We start from the raw sequence: 22,204 nt of genomic DNA on the forward strand, positions 1-22,204 counted from the left end.
TTTTTAAGGCCTGGCTTGACAAAGCCCTGGCTGGGATGATTTAGTTGGGGTTGGTCCTGCTTTGAGCAGGGTGTTGGAGTAGATGACCTCCTGAGGTTTCTTCCAACACTAATCTTCAATGCGCACATTTCAAGTACATTTATCAATCTTTAAACCTTTTGAAAACCTTATATTAAAAACAAAAACGCCAAATTTAGAAATTAAGAACACATAAAAATACTTTCATCTATTCAAAAGTATATGTTCTCAGCTTGATGCATAGTTATCGGATGCAAAGACCAATGGAGTTCACTGGAAGTCTCCCATTGACTTCAGTGTGCATAAGATCAGGACCTGGGGGCTAAATCTGCCCTTGACCATCTGCTGGGCACATAAGACCTAATAGGCAGAAAAACTGATGTGGTTTCACTGCATGGAGTGGGGAGCCCAGACAGTGGATCACTATGTAGGGGCATGAAGTATGCTTGTGGGGGACCACCCACAGGTGCTGGAACTAGGGGTGCTAGTGGTGCTGCCATACTCTCTGGTATGAAGCAGTAACAACAACCCAAATACATGATTTCCACTTTCAGCGCTATAAAAATTGTTCAAGCACCACTGAACAATCATGAAGAGGGCTTTGGAATCTATAGGACAGGGGCTATGGATCAACATCAGTGTGGATCCACTTACTGAACCCTCAAAATTTGGGAGGGAGAAAAGTGATTACCAAACCCTAAGGTTTTGGCTGCTGTTCCACAGTCTGAGGAATATGATTTGTTTCTCTTGCACCTCCCCATGCGACCCAGGTGAGAAAGGTAACTGGTTAGTCATGTGTTATAGTTTTCATAAAGTGAGCATAATTTATTATCAGAAAAAGGGTTTAGAGAAATCACAAGTTTATCTTTACAGAAACTTTCACGCAGGTCTTCATCTAACTCCCACTCAAGTTCCTCAGAGTCTTTCCCTTGACATTAATGGGAACTGTAGTGGCCCATTTATCCATTGAAGAAGTCAGTGAAAACAAGGAACCATCTAGACAGGTGTGTCTTTTCCATAGAAAGAGCTCTGAAAGGATAATCTCTTTTCATAGATATTTTTTCTATTTTTCCAAACTAGAAAATACTTATATTCTTCTCAACATTTAACAGAGCTGAAAGCTGAGACAAAATAGTTTTAAAATTAAGAGACAACACAAAGAGAAAAGAAACGAAAAAATTCTGCTGATTTAAAGATTGAAAAGAAAGGAAAAATATAAAATAGTACTGTATCAGGCAGATTTTTAGAGTTGGCAGTTAAATAGATACATAGTAGGAGACAGCAGCTCCAGCATTCCCCAATAGTAAACAGCAACAACACTCACTAGGTATCTGCTTAATCATAAAGTAAATAAAGTGAAAATGCAATACCTGTTCAAAGCTTCAATGATATTCACTGTCACAGCAATTTCATATAATAGCATATTCTGATTTAGCTAGCCTTGTTCTAGCCATCGGTTTCTGAAGGATACTCAGTAGTAGTATAATATGTGATTCTGCAACAAATTGAGCCTGACTGCTCCCATGTATGTAACTCTGCAAAATGAGAGTAAGAAACAAAAATAGATCATCATTATTAAGGCTGCGAAAAATGTTGAAAATGACATGATTTAGTATGTGTATGTGAAAATTAAAATAAAACCTGTCTTGCAAACAGTGCATAAATAGTGTAGTGCCCGCAGAAGACATATACTTCTAAAGTTAAATTTTCATAAACCATTGTTAAAAGCAAACCATCTGAAAAGCACAGCTAATGCAAAGGTCCACCATATATAAAAACTGCTGTACTTGATTGGCCACTCATGAATCGGAAACCCCACATATTTTGAAATTTAATGTACAGGCTTCATCCACCTGAGCAATTCCAAGTTCTTCATTCCATTGCAATTTAAATGATGGGAGGGATGAGTAATAGACAGCACTTAGCAACTACTTGTTGACTGGGGAGGGGATGGGTTCAGGGATGTGTTTGAACATGGCTTTAACAGATATTCAAATGTCAAGTGAAAAAACAGGAGGCTTGAGAAAGGAAGTTGAACTTTGCCAAAATGTGAACAGATGATCACACAATCACCATTTCATAGGCTACAAAATGCACAGAATCTGCAACCCACTGGAGATGCTGCCACTTCTATACCTCATCACAAGATATTTTAATTTTCCACATGACTGACCTCACGTACACAGCCATCTGCACTCACTTTTCAGAAGCACTAAAGTGCCGCACATCCCTTCAGTTAAACTATGTCTCCCAATACCATCTTCCCTGAAAACAATGTGTCCTCATACTTCTTAGCATATATAAAAGAATTGTACTGAACCATTGGAAAAAAAAATCTGCATCCTTTCCCAGACTGAGAGTGGGCATCGTATTTAGCATCTACTCTCACATTTGGAGGGTGAAGAAGAGGGGAGGGAAATCATCCTTGCTGAGAAAGGCAACTTGCACTTGTTCTCTCACGGCACAGCAACTGAATAACGTTGACATGTGCTCCAATGTGGTCATGATATTCTCCCTTTGGATTTGGCTTATTTACTTTGTTCCCCCACCCCGCAAAAAGAAAAAGAAAAGAAAAGAAACGAAACCTTGAATCAAACTTAGAAGGTTAAAGTTTTCCATCCATTTTTGTTTGTTCAGATTGAGACAAGTTTCTCTGTATAGTGTTTGGGCTGTCTCTTTTCTCTATCTTGTATTTAAAATACTTACAATAAATAAAATAAGATACATATATTAGATATAGAAAGACATTTTAAAGAGCAAATCTACTCAAAATGTGATGTTTTTGATATTTAGTCCAATAATTACTTGAAAATAGCCTATTTTGTGGACGTATGTTTAAACAAAGTGACTCATTGAAAATTTTTAGTATGTTTTCAGTACAAACTAGCCATTGTTACAAACTTGCATACAAAGCAAAAGTTGAGGGACAGTGAAAAACCACACTAACTGCAAAACAAACAAACAAAAAAGTGCTATAGCCACAGCTTGTCATATTACTTTTTTGAAAGAATGACCCATAAAAAGTCAAACACACATTTTTAAAACACCAGGGTGAAATCCTGGCCGCACTGAAGATGCCAAGGGGAGCCAGGCTTACCCCTCATATTTTATAGTTTTCACTTAAAAAAAAAAATTCTGAGTGTACACTATTGACGTTAGGGCCCAAAATGATTTGAACTCGAAAGAAAAATGAAAGATGCTGCTGCTTCAAGCCACAAAAAATGCCTTTATTCAAACTGACTAAATTTTGGCTGATGTTATTATCATAAAACTCACAGCCCATGTTACTCAGTGGATGGCTACATGCTATTCTTTAAAATACATTATATATGTTCAAATACTCAATTTTGCTTTAGTTTGGTTAAGAAGTTAATATTTATCAGTGATTTCCCCCCACCCAAGTAAAAACCATTTTTTTCTAGCAATATAAAATGATTGATCTTAGAAAATTGGACTTCATGATTTTCTAATAAGGCATGACACAAGCCAATCTATATTCCATAGGTCTTTGACAAGCCAGCCAAGAAACTCTAACGAGCCAAGAAAGAGGATTGTCAAAGAAGGGAAGGCAATGCTAACATTTTTCAGTTAACTTGAGAATAGTTAATGATTAAGTTGAATTAAACTAAATTGATTCTTAAACCATCATTATTTGCTCTGCTGTGTTAAACAGCATAAAAGGGACATTTGTACTGCTCCTCATTTTGCTACTTACCTATGAGGCTGACTATAATTACAGATCCATGCTAACAGTTATTCCTGCTTAGCTATCCAGTGATAGTAGTGGCCTAACCTATAGTCCACATGACTGTATGCAGCCATGGGGACAAAGGGAGACTAGTTTGATCCCAGCTCTCTCTTCACTTGGGAAACCAAACACTGTCCCCAGGCACCTTCCAATAACAAAAAGGAAAACTAAAATGTAAAGTGCTTTTGAAAAATGGAGGAGAAAAGTAAGGTGTTCTGTGTGTATATGAATAAATCTCTGAGTTCTGACATTTGTGATTTTACAAATTTAGCAGACAAAAGTACACCAAATACATTCCTAATTTAAAAAGAAAATATCTGCAGTGGACTTTGATACACACAATTGTGGTCCCCTTCCTGCAGACAAACACTGAAGCACTTGTCATGACGGGACTGGACTAGATGACCTATCGCTGTCCGTTCCAGTCCAACGATTCTAGTGTGCCTCTATTTATCTGAGCACTCTCCTTCAGTGGGATGTCTCCTCTGACGGCCTAACCATTCCCAATAAATGGTGAACGTCTCCTTCTTCTCATTAAAATTTTAGTAGAGTGTAGTAGACTAAGACTTAATTATGTTTACAAAATATACTATAGTATATTTACTAATACAGTATTCACTGTTTGTATCAAATCATTCAATCTAAACTACATCTCACAAATTAATATTTTTGGTTTCTTATACATAATAAAATCATTTTTATTTTAAGAAAAAGTGAAGATGGGCCAATTATATACCCTAAGTTTCACTTTAAAAAAAAAGAGAGAGAAAGAGAGTGTCCAGCAACACTTTTAATGTGAAGAAATGTACACATACCCTACTTTGACCCATCTCCAGAGTGAGCTAAATTTCAAGGAAAAAGGAACAGTGGGGATTCAAGGAAACAGTCTTCAAGAGATAGTGTTGTTAAACAATGGTGATGATGCTGATTTGTTGTCACATGAATACAAAGAAAACAAATCCCTTCTGTACATGTAAAATACTTGATATCAGAAGGGGTCAGTTTTACTGATATACTTTTAATTGTCCCTATTCCATTAAAGCATTACAATTGATTTTAACAAGTATGAGTAATGTGAAATGATCTTATCTTATGGAAGCAATCGGGCAGCTCATTTTTATCCTAAATAATACACTGCACTACTGACTTTTCCTCTTTCTGTATACCTATAGTAGCAGTTTAAATCCCCACAATACTATTTTATAGACTAAGACCTACAGTATATTTCCATATTTTTATTGTATGTTACTGAGACCCTATGATCAGAACCATTGTTTTGTCATGTGTAATTTGTTAATTCTAGCACTATATTTATTCTACCACCAGAACATATTTTAAATAAAAGAAAAAATATTATTCTCAAATCTTACTGTTAATTTCCTACCAATGTGTCCTCTTATTTCATGTTCACATTTCTCTTCACATTTGACTACACAATAGACAAAGCTATTTAATTTTTTTTAACTTAATATGGTTACACGACCTTACAGTCTACTTATTGATGGGTTAGCACAGTCAGCCAGAGCCTTAGGAACAATGATGCAAGCATGAGCTCAATAAACAACAGAACTACATCTGTTTATTATTGCAATAGGGTAGAGAGGCAGCTCCCCGGCTGCTGCTGATTACAGTTACCAAACAGTTATGCTCTCTTCACAAGCAGGAAGCATACCCCCACCCTAATCTTCTCTATTGAGTTCCTTCCTAAAACAAGGTTCCTTTCTGTCCATGTGGGAAAAGCCACAGTCTTTAGGGGCTGTCTGTAGGAGCCAGCACAGTAAATATGTTACAAAGTACTGCTCAAATTACGTTGTGTGGTTTCTGATATCAGCAGGAAATATTAATTACAATTCTTCAGTATATTCAGTCAATGACATGGGATTATTTTACATGTAAATATCTAGACCTCAAACTTGCAAATTAACATTCATTTTTGTTAAGTGCCAACAAACATGTCTGGTGCTACAAAAGACTGAACACTGAGTTCCAAGCTCTGAAAATTTAGAGCCTGATTTTCCATTTTTTTTTTTACACTCGGCAAACTGAGTGTAAAATTCTACTATTCTGATATAATAGAAGGTTTGAGTCCTTGACATTTACATCAGTTTTGCACAGATGTGCAGACTACTTACAAGGCAGTAAAGAATCGGTTTCTTACAATCTAAACATAACAGACAAGATGCTGAAACGCTTATAGCAGCAAATGCGTAGAATTTTGGAGGGGTTTTTAAACCTGAACTTTTTAAAAAAACCTGAAAGGGTCTAGATAATTTAGGCCCAGTCTCCCTGAGAACTATCACCTCTCCAAATGATATAGCAGTGGTAGAGATCAGTTGAGGCATTGGAGCTGCTTGCCCACTGATATAATTGGGAGAGGGCTAGGGGGAAGTGCATTCTGAATTAGCTGCCCTTGGTTTTGGAACTGCCTTCCAACACTGGGTCATTAAGTCTCAAATGTGGTGACATTTAGGGCATGATGGAATATTTGCTTGTTATGACAGGTTTTCCTGGGGGAGGAGGAATGATTATGGATGGGAGGGAGGTAATGAGACAAGCCATGCTGCTTGTTGGGAAGGATTTAGAGCTCTGATTTTTAAAATATATTTATGTATTTTGTTAGAGTTTGTTGTTTACTGTATATAATATGCCTAGAACACAAAATACTTGCAAATGACTTAATGACAAAAAACCAAACAAGTAAAATACCTGTGCTTAGATACCAAAGTGATGTGACTTAAAAAACACCTGAAATATATATTTTAGTTTATGACATCAACATAGATACAAATTATTAGCTATTTAATTTTAAATTAAGGATGATTATATGTCTGCAATAAACTCTACATATCATGGGTTTGATTAGTGATGGTGACAGAAGCCAGTATAATTACATATTGAGACTACAAATCCTTCCTACCCGGCTTGGCAGTCTTTTGGCCACTGTACAATTCTGACCTTTTCGTATTCAGTGCTCAGATACTACTTTAATTGGCATAGAAATGCCTAGAAAGATATTAGGGGCTAGATGAAATCCTGCTTGAATGAACAAGGAACTTGCTGTTTTCTTTTTTGTAGAAAGAACAGATTCTGGCTGCAATGGACAGAAGAAAACAGAAGACGAAGAATAGTAAGGAGAGTGGAGTGGATATAATAGTAGATGAGGAAGATTAAAAAGGGAAGCGTGAGTTTGCAATAGAAATAACTAGTTTGATTTTGGCTTTCAGGCAGTGCATATATATAGGGGAAATGAATATTGTTTTGAAATAACTACAATTATTAGTCTTCTGATAGTCAAACTGAATGTGTCCTATGGGGGAAGTCTATTAAAAAGCCAGTCCAGATGCTAAAGCAACAGTTATCCTTGTATGTAATTTTGAAGTATATGTGGATAAGTTTTTATATTCACTGTGACTCTACAAATTTATCTGTAAAGATAATAATGATATTATCAATAAAAGGTGATCAGGTTACATTTGTATGGGTAAAGTGGGATAATAAAATCAATACAAGTTACAAGAATGTGTAAGGTCAGGTGATACAGGTGCAAAAGACCCAAGCTTGGTATATTTGTAGTGATTGTTAATTGTTTCACCAAGAACAGAACAGAACATGGCATCACATGAATTGGCCAGGAAACCAAATTGTGTATTCTGTAAATATAATGTAATATTGTTATATAATTCATTAATGCCTTAAGATGGAATGTTCCCAATTCATGCAAACAGATATACTGATGTCTGGGTACAGTTTCATCAAATGCATACTGTATCTTAGAAGTTATATTTAATATGGGCAGCAAGGAAACACGTCACAAAAGAAGAGTATGTTTCAATATTTGTGTACACTTTCAGAGTATGAAAAAAATTCAGAGGCTAATCTCAATCTGAACTATGAAGGGGTAACCAATTCAAAGCTATTGCATGTGAAGCAATGGTGGTGGATACACAGCAATTTTAAAGGCCTAAAAATTGTACTTACAGAGTATGTCTCTAAAAAAGAAATTAAAAATTATGCATGAAAATAGGTAAGTGCCTTTTGCACACAAAAATGTTATTTCCTTTGCAGTTATATTTGTCTCTGTGCATGTTTTGAAGCCACAAATCATTTTATATTAAAAAAGTGCCAAGAACACTGAATTTATGTTTATTACTGTCAAACCAACAAAGAAAGGCCAATACTTTCACACATGGATGTCTAAAGTTATGTGCCAAACTCCATATTTAGGCACCTAGATTTTTTGCACGTTTTGACAACCCACATCCCATTTCAATAGAAGTTCTGGGTGCTCAATTCTTCTGAAAATCTAGCTACTTTGTTTTAGAAGACTACTTTTAGGCGCTCACTGAAAATTCTTACCTAAATAACTTAATTTACGTGGCTGTTTTCAAAATGTTGGTCTGAACAGAGTAGCACTAGTAGTATCTTTCAACAAATTATTAGGCAGTGCTGTGTTACTTTCATCCAATCAAGACAATATAATTTATTCCATAATGTTACATTATTCCATAACCTCACTGGTGTTTGCTGCACAGTGCTTCAAAGCTGAAAAGTATAAGCAGGTAAAATATAATGTGAGAACTTCAGCACCCTCAAATGTCAATACAATAATGCAATAATTTTAAACAAGGACATTTTAGATAAACTCCAGGTACAAAAGTAAAAGATTGCATCCAGGGTCTTGCACTGATGTGTTCCTTTCCAAATCAAAGTTACTGTACAACAAGCAATAAGGGCCAGAGGCCCCCAGAGATGTCAGCAAAACTTAACTGAATATGAAAGGTCAATGCTTAAAAGCAGATCTCTTTCTTACAAATCCCTTCATCTTTTGCAGCATTGCCTCCTAAATGTTAACACTGATATGACTGGGGCAGAGCTTAAAGCCACCTTAGCCATGGTAACAAATAACTTACAAAATGAATCTGTTTTATTAGTCAGTTATCCAGAAGGTTTTGCACTTTAGCATTATCACCAAACTTGTACTTTTTATTTTCATGCATTACTAAAGTGATAGTTTAATACAAGTTAAATTAAGTTGTCACATTTTGTAAAAGAAATGTAAATTTTTTTTATCTATAGCTATATACCTATATATAAACAGCACTATATTAGAGATAAATGCAAAGTCTTACTACTAATTATTCCTTTATAGATATGACCTATTATTCTATTTATTTTTTATCTTTTATATTTTATGTATAATTATGGTTTGTTTAAGGTGCAGTTCTACTCTGAAAAGTGCATCTAAAATGTTTACCTTTAGATTCGAAGTTTGTTTCAATTATTCTACATCAGATGTATTCAGTTTAAAAGAAAGTGTTTTCTCTTCCTAATTTCCAACTCTGCAAACTAAATCTGAGAGTAAAGATAGAGTCTCTCTTTCTCACACATCAACACCAGTAAAGTATTCTGGAAGGTAAATCATATCCTCAATTAATCTGTGCAAACTCTCTCTTCAAATTATGTCCTCAGTAACACCTGAGGGCTATAGGTTTGCACGGCTTTAACTGATTGCCTCTCTAACTGGAATTCAGTAAATAATAAAAATCCAGCTCTTTCTGCTCTACACCGCTTACCTAGATAAATTAGATAGATAATAGAACTTTCTTTTGCCATTTAAGTCAGACAACATTGCTCTGAACACATCTAAAGACAATATCTGATTAATAAAAAAGTTTTGTACATATTACTCAATTTTCAGACTACAACCGCACTTTGAAATGGTGGAAAGTGTCAGCATATGAGATTGGCCTATTACTTGGGGCAGGAATTATAATTACCAGTGGTATACCTATTGCCTAGACGTGACCAACCATTTTATCTATATTTGCATATAATCACAGTCAAGTCTCTCATCATCCCATAGGGGGAAATAAATTATAAGAACTTTCTTCACTAGAAGGCATAAATAGACCACTTAACATTTAATTTGAAAATATAACCAGATTCCTAAATTTCTAAAGGCAGTTTATAAAAATCACTGTACCAATATGCTGAAAATCTAGCATTCACAGTAGCAAGTGTGGTTTATTAAAGGCAATTTTTTTTAAATTCAGTAACAAAAATAGTTAATGTTTATTGCTTATGATGTATCAAGTAACAATATTATGATGGAATATCCTAAAAGATTGAATTGCCTTTCTTTTTGAGATTCACAATAGGTGCTTAAATGCATGGTATAAAATTCTTTATAGTCTTGAAGGAAATAGTCTTGAAGGAAGAGAAGAAACTTGTTCTCTGCTAGCAAACTATGGCCTAATTTTCCAGAAGAGAACATGTGAACCACCTGATTACTGCAAGAAAAACAGAGTTGTGTGTGCACACATTATTCATCTATAAATTGGGGTCAGGTGTTTGAACTGGCAATTTGAGCACACAAACTTACTGAAAGTTAGGCCTCTGTGCAGAACACAGGTGATATACTTGGCACTCGTGAAGAGAAGTGCCAGCTGTAGAATTCCATCTTTTCTTTTAATACAGCAGCACAGATCGCAATATTTGGGGAGCGAATGGAATCTTTGAGGCAGCCTCAGAGATTACCAGAATTAATTTAGCAGAGTCTCTGACCACCTACTGCTGTGGAGTCTCCCTGGATCCATCTCCTAAACCTGAATCTGAATAAAAAAGGGGGCATTGGAAGCTTTGATACAGAACTGCCTCAGCCAGGGACTTTGACAGTAACAAATCAGAAAGCAGAGGGCTCTTCATCCATGTCTCCTGCCAACACTTTTACAGAAGAGGTAATGTCTTGTTTGAAGAACTAGAGTTTAGTACCACAGACTTCAGGCACCCAGAAAAGGAGATCCTCTATCTCTGGAGTCCTGACCTTTTCTGGGATGGAGCAGGGGTCTTCAATAGTGGAAATACCTGCTGAGTTTAGAAGGAAGCGGCGTCTATGCTGAAGTGGGTAGGGTTATGAAGAATTTAGTTTAAGGTACCTTTGTACTACAGGCACAGGTGTCGCAGTATTTGACGTAAACCTAAATGTTAGGCTTCAGTTTTGGCCACAGAAATGATTGGTCTGACAAGAATATGGTTTTTGCCTGGCTCAGGTGACCTATCCAAAGGACACTGTGGCATAGGCAAAAAGTATTGCGTGGTCTCAAATCTTCTGGGTCGGTGCAGTTAAGCATGAGGAAATGCTTTAAGGCTGAGGAAAAAGTAGCTAAAATATGCTACCTCATTTAAGGGAGTGTACCCACAGTGTTAAGTTAGATCTAATATAAAATATAGTTTGAAAAGCCATCAGATTATTGGTGGTAGGAGTGGCATTTTCCCTCTATTTGGTGAGAAGAATGCAACTTTGTATTATCTTTCTTTCTGTACCTTAGTCTTCTGAAGAGTGAGCTGCTCCAATGCACTCTACATGGTTCTATGCCTCAAGAGTACTTAAAATTTCAGCTGGTGCAGACTGTGGCTGCCTGCTTCTTAAAAATAGTACTTCTGACCTGCCACATATTATGCTTTTTTTTCTGACATTTGTTCTGACTTTCAATTTGCTTCTGGGAAAAATGTAAAGTGTAAGTGGTTTGGGCCTGTGTCCTTAGAGACTTCTCACTTAGGGCTGTCCTGAAAATAAGAAGTCCAGCTCATGAACAATTCTGAGGTTTTGGTATTTGTTTTTGATCCACATTGAGACAAAAACTGAGACCCTTTGAATTTTTTGTGAAAAGAGGCACCACCAAAAACCCAACCCAGGTAAGCCAACTGGCACATAGCAGATCCCGGTTCAAGTCCCTGCTCCAGAATACAGACTTGAACCCGAGTATCCCATATCTCAAGCCTTGGCTCCACCTATTAGGATACAGAATCACTCTCTTAATTTTTCCTGTTAGAGCTAGACTACTTTGTATAAATAATTACAAGTTCATTGGACAGGAGAGACTAACTCTATAGACCAGTAATTACAGAACTCTGTAGGGGAGACCCAGAGCACAGACTTGAACCTGGCTCTTCCCTAGCACAGGTGAGTACGCTAATCAGTGGACTATTTACTATTCTTATCTTTCACTCTTTTTCAATTGCATCCTGGACCTGAAAAAACTTCGAGAAGAAAGTTTAGTCAAAATTGACAGGTTTCAGAGTAACAGCCGTGTTAGTCTGTATTCGCAAAAAGAAAAGGAGTACTTGTGGCACCTTAGAGACTAACCAATTTATTTGAGCATGAGCTTTCGTGAGCTACAGCTCACTTCATCAGATGCATACCGTGGAAACTGCAGCAGACATTATATACACACAGAGATCACGAAACAATACCTCCTCCCACCCCACTGTCCTGCTGGTAATAGCTTATCTAAAGTGATCATCAAGTTGGGCCATTTCCAGCACAAATCCAGGTTTTCTCACCCTCCACCCCCCCACACACAAACTCACTCTCCTGCTGGTAATAGCCCATCCAAAGTGACAAGTCTCTTCACAATGTGCATGATAATCAAGGTGGGCCATTTCCTGCACAAATCCAGGTTCTCTCACCCCCGCACCCCCCTCCAAAAACCACACACACAAACTCACTCTCCTGCTGGTAATAGCTCATCCAAAGTGACCACTCTCCCTACAATGTGCATGGTAATCAAGGTGGGCTTTCTCACCACCCCCTTTTTTTTTTTTTCCCTCCGGGGACACACACACACAAACTCACTCTCCTGCTGGCAATAGCTCATCCAAAGTGGTCAGTTTGGATGAGCTATTGCCAGCAGGAGAGTGAGTTTGTGTGTGTGTGTGTCCCCCCAGAGGGGGGAAAAAAGGGGGGGGTGAGAGAGCCTGGATTTGTGCTGGACATGGCCCACCTTGATTACCATGCACATTGTAGGGAGAGTGGTCACTTTGGATGAGCTATTACCAGCAGGATAGTGAGTTTGTGTGTGTGGTTTTTGGAGGGGGGTGAGAGAACCTGGATTTGTGCAGGAAATGGCCCACCTTGATTATCATGCACATTGTGAAGAGAGTTGTCACTTTTGATGGGCTATTACCAGCAGGAGAGTGAGTTTGTGTATGGAGGGTGAGAAAACCTGGATTTGTGCTGGAAATGGCCCAACTTGATGATCACTTTAGATAAGCTATTACCAGCAGGACAGTGGGGTGGGAGGAGGTATTGTTTCATGATCTCTGTGTGTATATAATGTCTGCTGCAGTTTCCACGGTATGCATCCGATGAAGTGAGCTGTAGCTCACGAAAGCTCATGTTCAAATAAATTGGTTAGTCTCTTAGGTGCCACAAGTCCTCCTTTTCTTTTAGTCAAAATTGGTATGTTGCTGCAAAGAAAGTTTTGGTTTTGACAAACTGGCATTTTCCAAACAAAAAACATTGCATCAAAATATTCCTAACCTATTCTACCCTCACTCCTTATGACATTTCATAGCAGCTGCAATCTGGGGAAGTTCTCATACTTATTCCTTGCTGACTGAAAGAGGGGATTGGTGAAAAGTATTTTCAGTCAGGGGGCCTCAACTCTGTGATTTTCTTTCTCTCCCTTAAAAGCCCCATCAAACGTTGCATGCTGCATATCTCCCCACCGCTCCACAAGCTCTCCTTGGGGATGTTGATTGATTGGGTGGATTGGCATATGGGGTGGATTGAGGAAAGAAGCTGTTATTTGCAGTCTCCTTTTGATGATACTGAACCACCTGAAATTTTTTTGTGGGGAGGGGTTGTTTTTAATCACGCACACGCAAAGTATTTAATGTGTCTGGAGTTCTAGACAAGTGATTTTAATAGGTAAATAGAAGTGAAAAATGAATCTTTGCCCCTCACCATAATTTATGGAGGGAAGTGTGGCAGGCTGTGGGTGAAGACTGAATAAGGCCCACATCTGAACAGTTCTGAGCATTTTGGAGAACTGGTCCCTTTCAGATTTTAAAATTCTGCTATTCTGGGCATAAATCACTTTGAAATAATGGGAGCTGAGGATGTCAAGTGTCAGTGGCAAACATTTGTTCAGTGCATGTAAATTTCTACATAGCAGTGTTAAGTATTTATATGCTATTGCTAAACTTATTGAATATTTAGTAGTATTAGACTAGAGATGGCACATACATAGATGTCCTCAAAAGGATAATGAAGAATAGCCACAATGGAAAATATTTAGTTTCTCTAAATAATGCATATGCTTAAGATCTCTAGAGTGATAGTTGTCACGGTTCAGTAAAATACTTATATTAAATGTAGACTGTGCTCCTTCCTTTCTCCCCATTAAACTATGTAAATAAAGAGAAACAATTTGAACCAAGGCCTCTAAGTTATATTTTAGTCCTTGAGGCAATTCAATTAGCAGCAAGGATAGCCCACATTAAAATTTAAACATGATTGCATATTTCAGTTGCCACAATTGTCTCCAGCATGGTTACCTGAATAAAGCAGCATGAAATTTATGCTTGAATTAGCCTGTGTGGGGGAATCAAACTATTCTAGGAGTGGGAGCACTAAATTCTACTCAACTTACTAACCTTTTATCATATGGGGTTATTTTAATTAATTAAGTTCCAAATGATATTTCTCCTTTTAAAAAAAAAAGTGAGAAATATATTTGTTACAAATTTTACCATGCTGGAAACATTGAAATGGAGGAGACAAGGGAGTGGGTAATATTTTTTACTGCAGCAACTTCTGTTGGTGAGAGAGACAAGCTTTCAAGCTACACAGAGCTCTTCTTCAGGTCAGACCTGAAAAACTCTGCATAGCTTGAAAGCTTGTCTCTCAGTATCCTGGGACCAACGTGGCTAGAACAACACTGCAAACAATGCTGAAATGAAATCATATTTGAAAGCTACCAAAAGCAGAATATTGTAATAATATCAAGATTTTTATTTTCCATATTATACTGTATTTTCTTAATTACATTCTCAGCTATCAGAACTGATTATCTAATACTCAATTTATATGAAATTAAAAAAATGTACAGAATATTTAAAACAAATCTTGAATGCCAATGAGAAATTTTAAGCTACAAAGAGAAAGAAGGGCTAGGTTCTGTGAAAGTGGGGAAAGTCAGCTATACACATGCTCAGATTTCTAGGAGCAAGAATTCTGGTGACTCTTCTTTTGGCAAAGCAGGCAGAGGGTTAGAATGGGAAGTTGTTTGGGTAGAGTGTCAATGGGGATAGCTTCTTAACCACAGACTAACCCATTTTTTGAAACAGTTTTTCAGTCTTAACTATACAGTTACTTTAGTGGAGGGTGTGACATTGTACCCCATAAGGCTTTATGGAAATATGCGTATGAATATATATATGACATAACTGGAATATGTTTAATGCTACATATGCCATATAACATCTCTCTGCAAAAGTTATAATCTTCTGAATATATTCATCCTATTTGTATGCATGGATAATTTTTGTACTCGAGGTTATGAATATTGGTTGTGTACTTGCTTGATTTTAAGTAACCTTAGTAAAGCATTTGGTCAGCTTCTTGAGAAAGGAATGTGCAAATTAAGTGCCCAATCAAGAAACACTTAACAGACAAATTGGATACAATTAATTTAGGCTTGAATAAAGACTGGGAGTGGATGGGTCATTACACGAAGTAAAACTATTTCCCCATGTTTATTCCCAGCCCCCCCTCCCCCCCACTGTTCCTCAGATGTTCTTGTCATCTGCTGGAAATGACCCACCTTGATCATCACTACAAAAGGTTCCCCCCTGCCCTGCTCTCCTGCTGGTAATAGCTCACCTTACTTGATCACTCTCATTACAGTGTGTATGGTAACACCCGTTGTTTCATGTTCTCTGTGTATATAAATCCCCCCACTGTATTTTCCACTGAATGCATCCGATGAAGTGAGCTGTACCTCACGAAAGCTTATGCTCTAATAAATTTGTTAGTCTCTAAGGTGCTACAAGTCCTCCTTTTCTTTCTGCAGATACAGACTAACATGACTGCTACTCTGAAACTTAACAGACAATGGATCTTGCAAGGCTCCAATCCACATAAGAAGTCTACTTGAGGATGTTCAAGGTAATGTGTGAACCATGGCGGCTACCTGTAAGTTCTGAGTCATGCATGGACATGCGACTTGCCCATGTGACTCCAAAACTCCATCTTGTAGCTCGAATTCTACACAGGGGGAGGGAGGGGTATCTACCCACAAGAGAAAGTCTATTTAAACCCCTGGGATACCCCTCCATTTTGTCTTCAGCTGGCTCAAGAGATAGCCTCTCCACCCCCAAAGGATACCTGAAAGAAACTGGAAAAAAGGACAGTAACCACAGGGGGTGTGAGTGATTGCTGGACCCAAACTAGAAGGAGACTAGTCTGTAAAAGGAAGCTTCCTGGAACACCTCTGAGGGTGAGGTTTTATCTGTATTCAGTTTTCTTACTACATTAGGCATAGACTTGCGTGTTCTCTTTTATTTTGCTAAGTAATTAACTTTGTTCTGTCTGTTACTACTTGGAACCACTTAAATCCTACTTTCTGTATTTAACAAAATCACTTTTTACTTATTATTTAGCCCAGAGTATGTATTAATACCGGGGGGGGGGGGAGGGAAGGAGAAACTAGCTGTGCATTTCTCTTTATCAGTGTTATAGAGGGTTGAACAATTTATGAGTTTACCCTGTATAAGCTTTATACAGGGTAAAATGGATTTATTTGGGGTTTGGACCCCACTGGGAGTTGGGCATCTGAGTGTTAAAGACAGGAACACTTCTTAAGCTGCTTTCAGTTAACCTTGCAGTTTATGGGACATGGTTCAGACCTGGATCTGTGTTTGTGGCTGGCAAGCGTGTCTGGCATGCGTGTCTGGCACAACCAGGCAGGGTTCTGGAGTCCCAAGCTGGCAGGGAAGGCAGGGGCAGAAGTAGTCTTGGCAGCCCCAAGGGGGTTTCTGTGATCCAACCCATCACAGAGGGGAAGAAAACGACTTTATGTGCTCAGCATAGAATTGCTTGAATTCAATGACCTAAGGTCTGTCAGGCCTAACTTAGATTTTACACCACTGCCTTTATACAGGTTTCAGAGTAACAGCCGTGTTAGTCTGTATTCGCAAAAAGAAAAGGAGTACTTGTGGCACTTGTGCTCTAATAAATTGGTTAGTCTCTAAGGTGCCACAAGTACTCCTTTTCTTTTTGCCTTTATACAGTAACTCCTCACTTAAAGTCATCCCGGTTAACACTGTTTCATTATTAGGTTGCTGATCTATTAGAGAACATATTCATTTAAAGTCATGCAACATTCTGTTATAAGGTGTTTGGCTCGCCCTGCTCCACCTGCCGCCTGGTGTTCCTGCCAGAGAGTGGGGTCGGGGTGTGCGGGCTTGCCCTACTCCGCCCGCCTGGTGTTCCAGCCGGGGAATGGGGTCCGGGAATGTGAGCTTGCCCCGTTCCACCCACCTGGCATTCCAGCTGGGGAGCAGGGTCGGGTTGTGGGGACTTATCCCACTCTGCCAGCCCGGCATTCCAGCCGGGCAGCAGGCAAGCCCCCAACCCGCCTCCCCGGCAAGAGCACCAGATGGGCAGAGTGGGGCAAGCCCCTGCAGCCTGACCCCACTCTGCCCACTTCAACCAAGCTTCACAATCATCATTGGTGAGTACAATATTAAATAGTTTGTTTAAAATTTATACTGTATATGTATATAATGTCTTTTGTCTGGTGAAAAAAAAATTTCCCTGGAACCTAACCCCCACATTTACAGTAATTCTTATGGGGAAATCTTCATCATCTGGACCCATGAAAAAGAAGCCCTTAAGGGATTCCACCAGGATTTCAACAATTTTCATCCCACCATCGACCTCAGCCTGGACCAGTCCACACAAGAGATTCACTTCCTAGACACTACAGTGCAATTAAGTGATGATCACATAAACACCACCCTATAACGGAAACCTACTGACCGCTATACTAACCTGTATGCCTCCAGCTTTCATCCAGACCACATCACACGATCCACTGTCTACAGCCAAGCTCTACGATACAACCGCATTTGCTCCAACCCCTCAGACAGAGACAAACACCTATAGGATCTCTATCAAAAGTTCTTAAAACTACAATACCCACTTGGTGAAGTGAAGAAACAGATTGAAAGAGCCAGAAAGGTACCCAGAAGTCACCTACTCTAGGACAGGCCCAACAAAGAAAGTAACAGAATGCCACTAGCTGTCACCTACAACCCCCAACTAAAATCTCTCCCAGTCCATCATCAAGGATCTACAACCTATCCTGAAGGACAATCCCTCACTCTCACAGACCTTGGGTGACAGGCCAGTCCTTGCTTACAGACAGCCCCCCAGCCTGAAGCAAATACTCACCAGCAACTACACACCGCACAACAAAAATACTAACCCAGGAACCAAACCCTGCAACAAATCCCGGTGCCAACTCCGTCCGCATATCTATTCAAGGGAATCCATAGTAAGGCCTAACCACATCAACCACACCATCAGGGGCTCGTTCACCTGCACATCTACCAATGTGATATATGCCATCATGTGCCAGCAATGTCCCTCTGCCATATACATTGGCCAAACCGGACAGTCTCTATGTAAAAGAATAAATGGACACAAATCTGACATCAAGAATAATAACATTCAAAAATGTAGGAGAACACTTCAATCTCCCTGGACACTCAATAACAGACTTAAAAGTGGCAATTCTTCAACAAAAAACTTCAAAAACAGACTCCAATGATAAACTGCAGAACTGGAATTAATTTGCAAACTGGACACCATCAAATTAGGCCTGAATAAAGACTGGGGGTGGATGCGTCACTCCAAATCTAATTTTTTGCAGCCGATACTCACACCTTCTTGTTAACTGTTTGAAATGGGCCTCCTTGATTACATTGGCCTCATTAGCACTATAAAACTGATTTCCACCTCTCCTTGTCAACTGTTGAGAAAAGCCCACTTCCACCTTAATTGAATTGGCTCATTAGCACAGACATCCCACTTGGTAAGGCAACTCCCATCTTTTCATATGCTGTGTATTTATACCTCTCCATGTATTTTCCACTCCATGCATCTGATCAAGTGGGTTTTAGCCCACAAAAGCTTATGCCCAAATAAATGTATTAGTTTCTAAGGTGCCACAAGGACTCCTCATTGTTTTTATTGTTGACTCATTCATTTTGTGATCTAAAATACGCCCCCAATTATTTTCAACAGTCCTATCACATAACCAGTTATTCCCTATTTTGTAGTTGTACATTTAATTTTTTTCCCTTCTTGAATGCAGTACTTTGCACTGGTCTTTATTGAATTTCATCTTGTTGAATTCAGACCAGTTCTCCAGTTCATCAAGGTCATTTTGAATTCCAATTCTGTCCTCCAAAGTGCTTGCAGCTTCTCCCAACTAGGTATCAGCTGCACATTTTATAAGCGTACTCTCTACTCCATTATACAAATCATGAATGAAAATATTGAGCGATACCGGACCCAGAACTGTCCCCTGAGGTTCTCCACAAGATACACCTCCCAGTCTGAAAGCAAGCCATTGACCACTAATCTTTGGGTATGTTGGTGCACACCCGGGTAAAAAAGCCGTATAGTAATTTCATCTAGATCACATTTCCCTAGTTCGGTTATGAGAATGCCACAGGGGACTGGATCAAAAGATTTAGTAAAAGTCAAAATATATCACATCTACTGCTTCCCTCTTAGCCACTAGGCCAATAACTCTGTCAAAAAGAAATTAGGTTGGTTTGGCATTATTTGTTTTTAACAAATTCATGCTGGCTACTGCTTATCTTTCCAGGTATCAAAGTTGGTTGATCACCCTATAATACCCTGGGTCGTCTTCATTCCCCTTTTTAAAGATTTCCTTTCTTCAGTCCTCTGGTACCTCACCCATCCTCCATGAGTTTAAAATAATTGCTAATGGTTCCGAGATTGCTTCAGCTAGTTTCCTAAGTACTCTAGGATTAATTTAATCAGGCCATGCCAACTTGAACACATCTAATTTATCTAAAATAGTCCTTATTCTGTTTTCCCTATTTTGGTGTGCGTTCCTTCCCCCTTTTTGTTAATATTGTGTTGACCATAGTCTTTTTAGTGAAGACTAAAGCAAAATAGGTATTAAACACCTCAGTCATCTTGCTGTTTTGTTTATCCAACTGGTTTAGGTGTCCCTAGAGACCTTCAGATAAATTTGATTCTACTGCAACGCTTTTAAAGTACCCAGGGCTAGGTCTTCACTCCTCCAGCTATAGTGGCACAGCTACAGCACTGCATTGCAGCTGTGGTGCTGTAGCGTAGATAAGTCCCACATAGACAGAAGGGGGTTTTCAGTCAATGTAATTAATCCACAGCACTAGCAGTCAAGCCGGCAAGATCAGATAAGCTGCAGTGATACTGCTGCAGAGCTGTGCTCGTGTGCTTCATCTTGTAATAATTTTATATTAAGCCATCTGATTAGTTTATCTGATGGACTGTGATGCACTGATTGTATTACTAACAGTTTAGAGCAGATCATGCAATAGTCTGTCCAGCCGTCTGCTTTGCACATGGCTGTAGTGATTCATACATTCTGTAGATCTCACTATTAAGATGATATAATCAATAAGATGCCATTGGATCTTGGTGCATCCATGATGTTTTGTTTTTGTCTGGTAGGTAGAATAGGTATGTGATTTCTAATTGCTGCCTGATTCACTCAGCGAGTAGCAGAGTTCCACTGCTATTCTCCTTCCCAATCCCAGGCTATCCAGTGGTGTGCTACTTGGTTACCACATTAATGCAGGGGTTGGAAATAAAGTCCCCCGATTATCAGTTTATCTGACACCAGGGTGGATACAATGAGTTTGTCTAAGTCACTGTAGAACTTTTGTTTCTCGCTGTCAGCATTTGTCATGGAGGGAGTGTAAGCGGTATGCTAGCATCATCAGCGCTTGTGTGTCAATGGCAACAGTAGAAACATAACATGAGCACTTGTTCCTTTAGGTAGACTTTTGAGTTTGGCAGCAATGGAGTCACTAATGGCAAAGCTAACACCACCAGATGGTTGTGGCTCTGTGGACTGGCAGCCTCACCAGTAGACCATGTACCTTTCACTGATCTCTGCGAGTTTCCCATTGTTGGTGAGTCTGGTTTCACTCAGTGAGGCAGTGTTGATCCTATACGTGGCCAGTACTTCTGCAACAAGTGCTGTGCCTCTCTCAGGTAGCCTGGTGGTAGGACTGTCACACAGAGTCCTAACATTCTCACCTAACATTCTTCATTTATGGGATGAGCAGTTTAATGCTGACTAGGGCTGCTCGGATACCTAAGATGTTGCTGAATGGTGCTGCTACTTCCAAGTGACCAGTGTCATGAGCCACCTTCACGTAGGTCTGTGACTATGATCACCAGCATCACCATGACTATTGCTTCACCACTCATCCATTACTGGAGGACCTTCCTCTATCATCAAAGCACATACATTGTTTGGTGGTGATGACTTGCACTGCAGTATTCAAACACTCTCGCCAATTCTCTTGAACTCTGGGGACATGCATTCACAAGATGACTAGCATGGGTGAGGGTGAAGTCTGTAGATGTCGTTATGGAATCATTCTATGTATCTTCTATAGTAGTGGACAACTGCTGTGCCTGCATCTGCTTATTATACCACTGTAGAAAGTAGCACTCATCTGCCACAAACTGCAGAGGTCTTTGCTACCATCCTGGTAGCTGGGGACATGGATAAATGAATGTCAAGGTGTATTCCACACACTGGTGCACCTTCTTATTGCACCTGTGGGGATCCATGCTAATCCAAGATCTCTTCCAGAATCAGCCTGGTCACAGGAGGGCCCAGTTACCAGGTGCTATCACTCAGAATGCTAAAGCAATTGCTTTATGGCAAAGTGAAAGTGGTCTTGCCTGTAGAGAGGCTATGCATCATCAGGAAGGACTTATGCACTCAACCTCCCTTTCACCTAAACATGGCTATCTGGCAGCCAGTGATGATAGTAGCAGAGTCACTCCATTTGTCACTGGTACTAGACACTTCACGCAGGTCTGTGCCATGGCACTAGCCAACCTACTGGCTTGAATACTAGTGCTAATGTAAATAGTGAGTGTGTGATTTTGCGATACTGTATATGAGGTTGCTTTCACCACCTTGGGTACAGCAAAGATCGCTGTATTTCTGGGTCATTCTTATAAAACCAGTTATGTTACTCACTAAAAAACAGGAGATGCACTGACAAATTCTTGCATTCCATGTAACTGTAGGCACAGTAACAACATAGAGGAATCTGTGGAATGACATTCAATCTAATTTTAGAGACATGCAGATCAATACTGGAATGCCAAGGCTGATAAAATCCAGGGCTAGACCAACTGTCATGACACCAAACACTTCTATGCTGCTTTGAAAGACATATATGGTCCAACACACACCTACAATTACTTTGAAGAGTGCAGACAGTCTTACACTAAACACAGAGAGGAGAAACCCTTTAGAGGTGGTGACAGCATATCAGTGATTTTCTGAGCATATTGTCCAACATTGTAGACAAGGCACT

General features: G+C 39.1%; 1 protein-coding gene across 2 annotated transcripts in view; it reads right to left on the reverse strand.

The window, feature by feature from the left end:
* The window catches only part of TUSC3 (tumor suppressor candidate 3), a 281,944-nt gene that overhangs the window by 51,441 nt on the left and 208,299 nt on the right, over positions 1-22,204 (reverse strand). For both annotated transcript variants that reach the window (XM_084627131.1, XM_084627132.1), the window contains exon 7: positions 1,490-1,553. In XM_084627131.1, the coding sequence (XP_084483257.1) occupies positions 1,490-1,553 (64 nt within the window). The remainder of the gene's footprint in view (positions 1-1,489; positions 1,554-22,204) is intronic.

This window comes from Lepidochelys olivacea (assembly GCF_965140295.1).
Source record: "Lepidochelys olivacea isolate rLepOli2 genome assembly, chromosome: 4".
NCBI classification, from domain to species: Eukaryota; Metazoa; Chordata; order Testudines; family Cheloniidae; genus Lepidochelys; species Lepidochelys olivacea.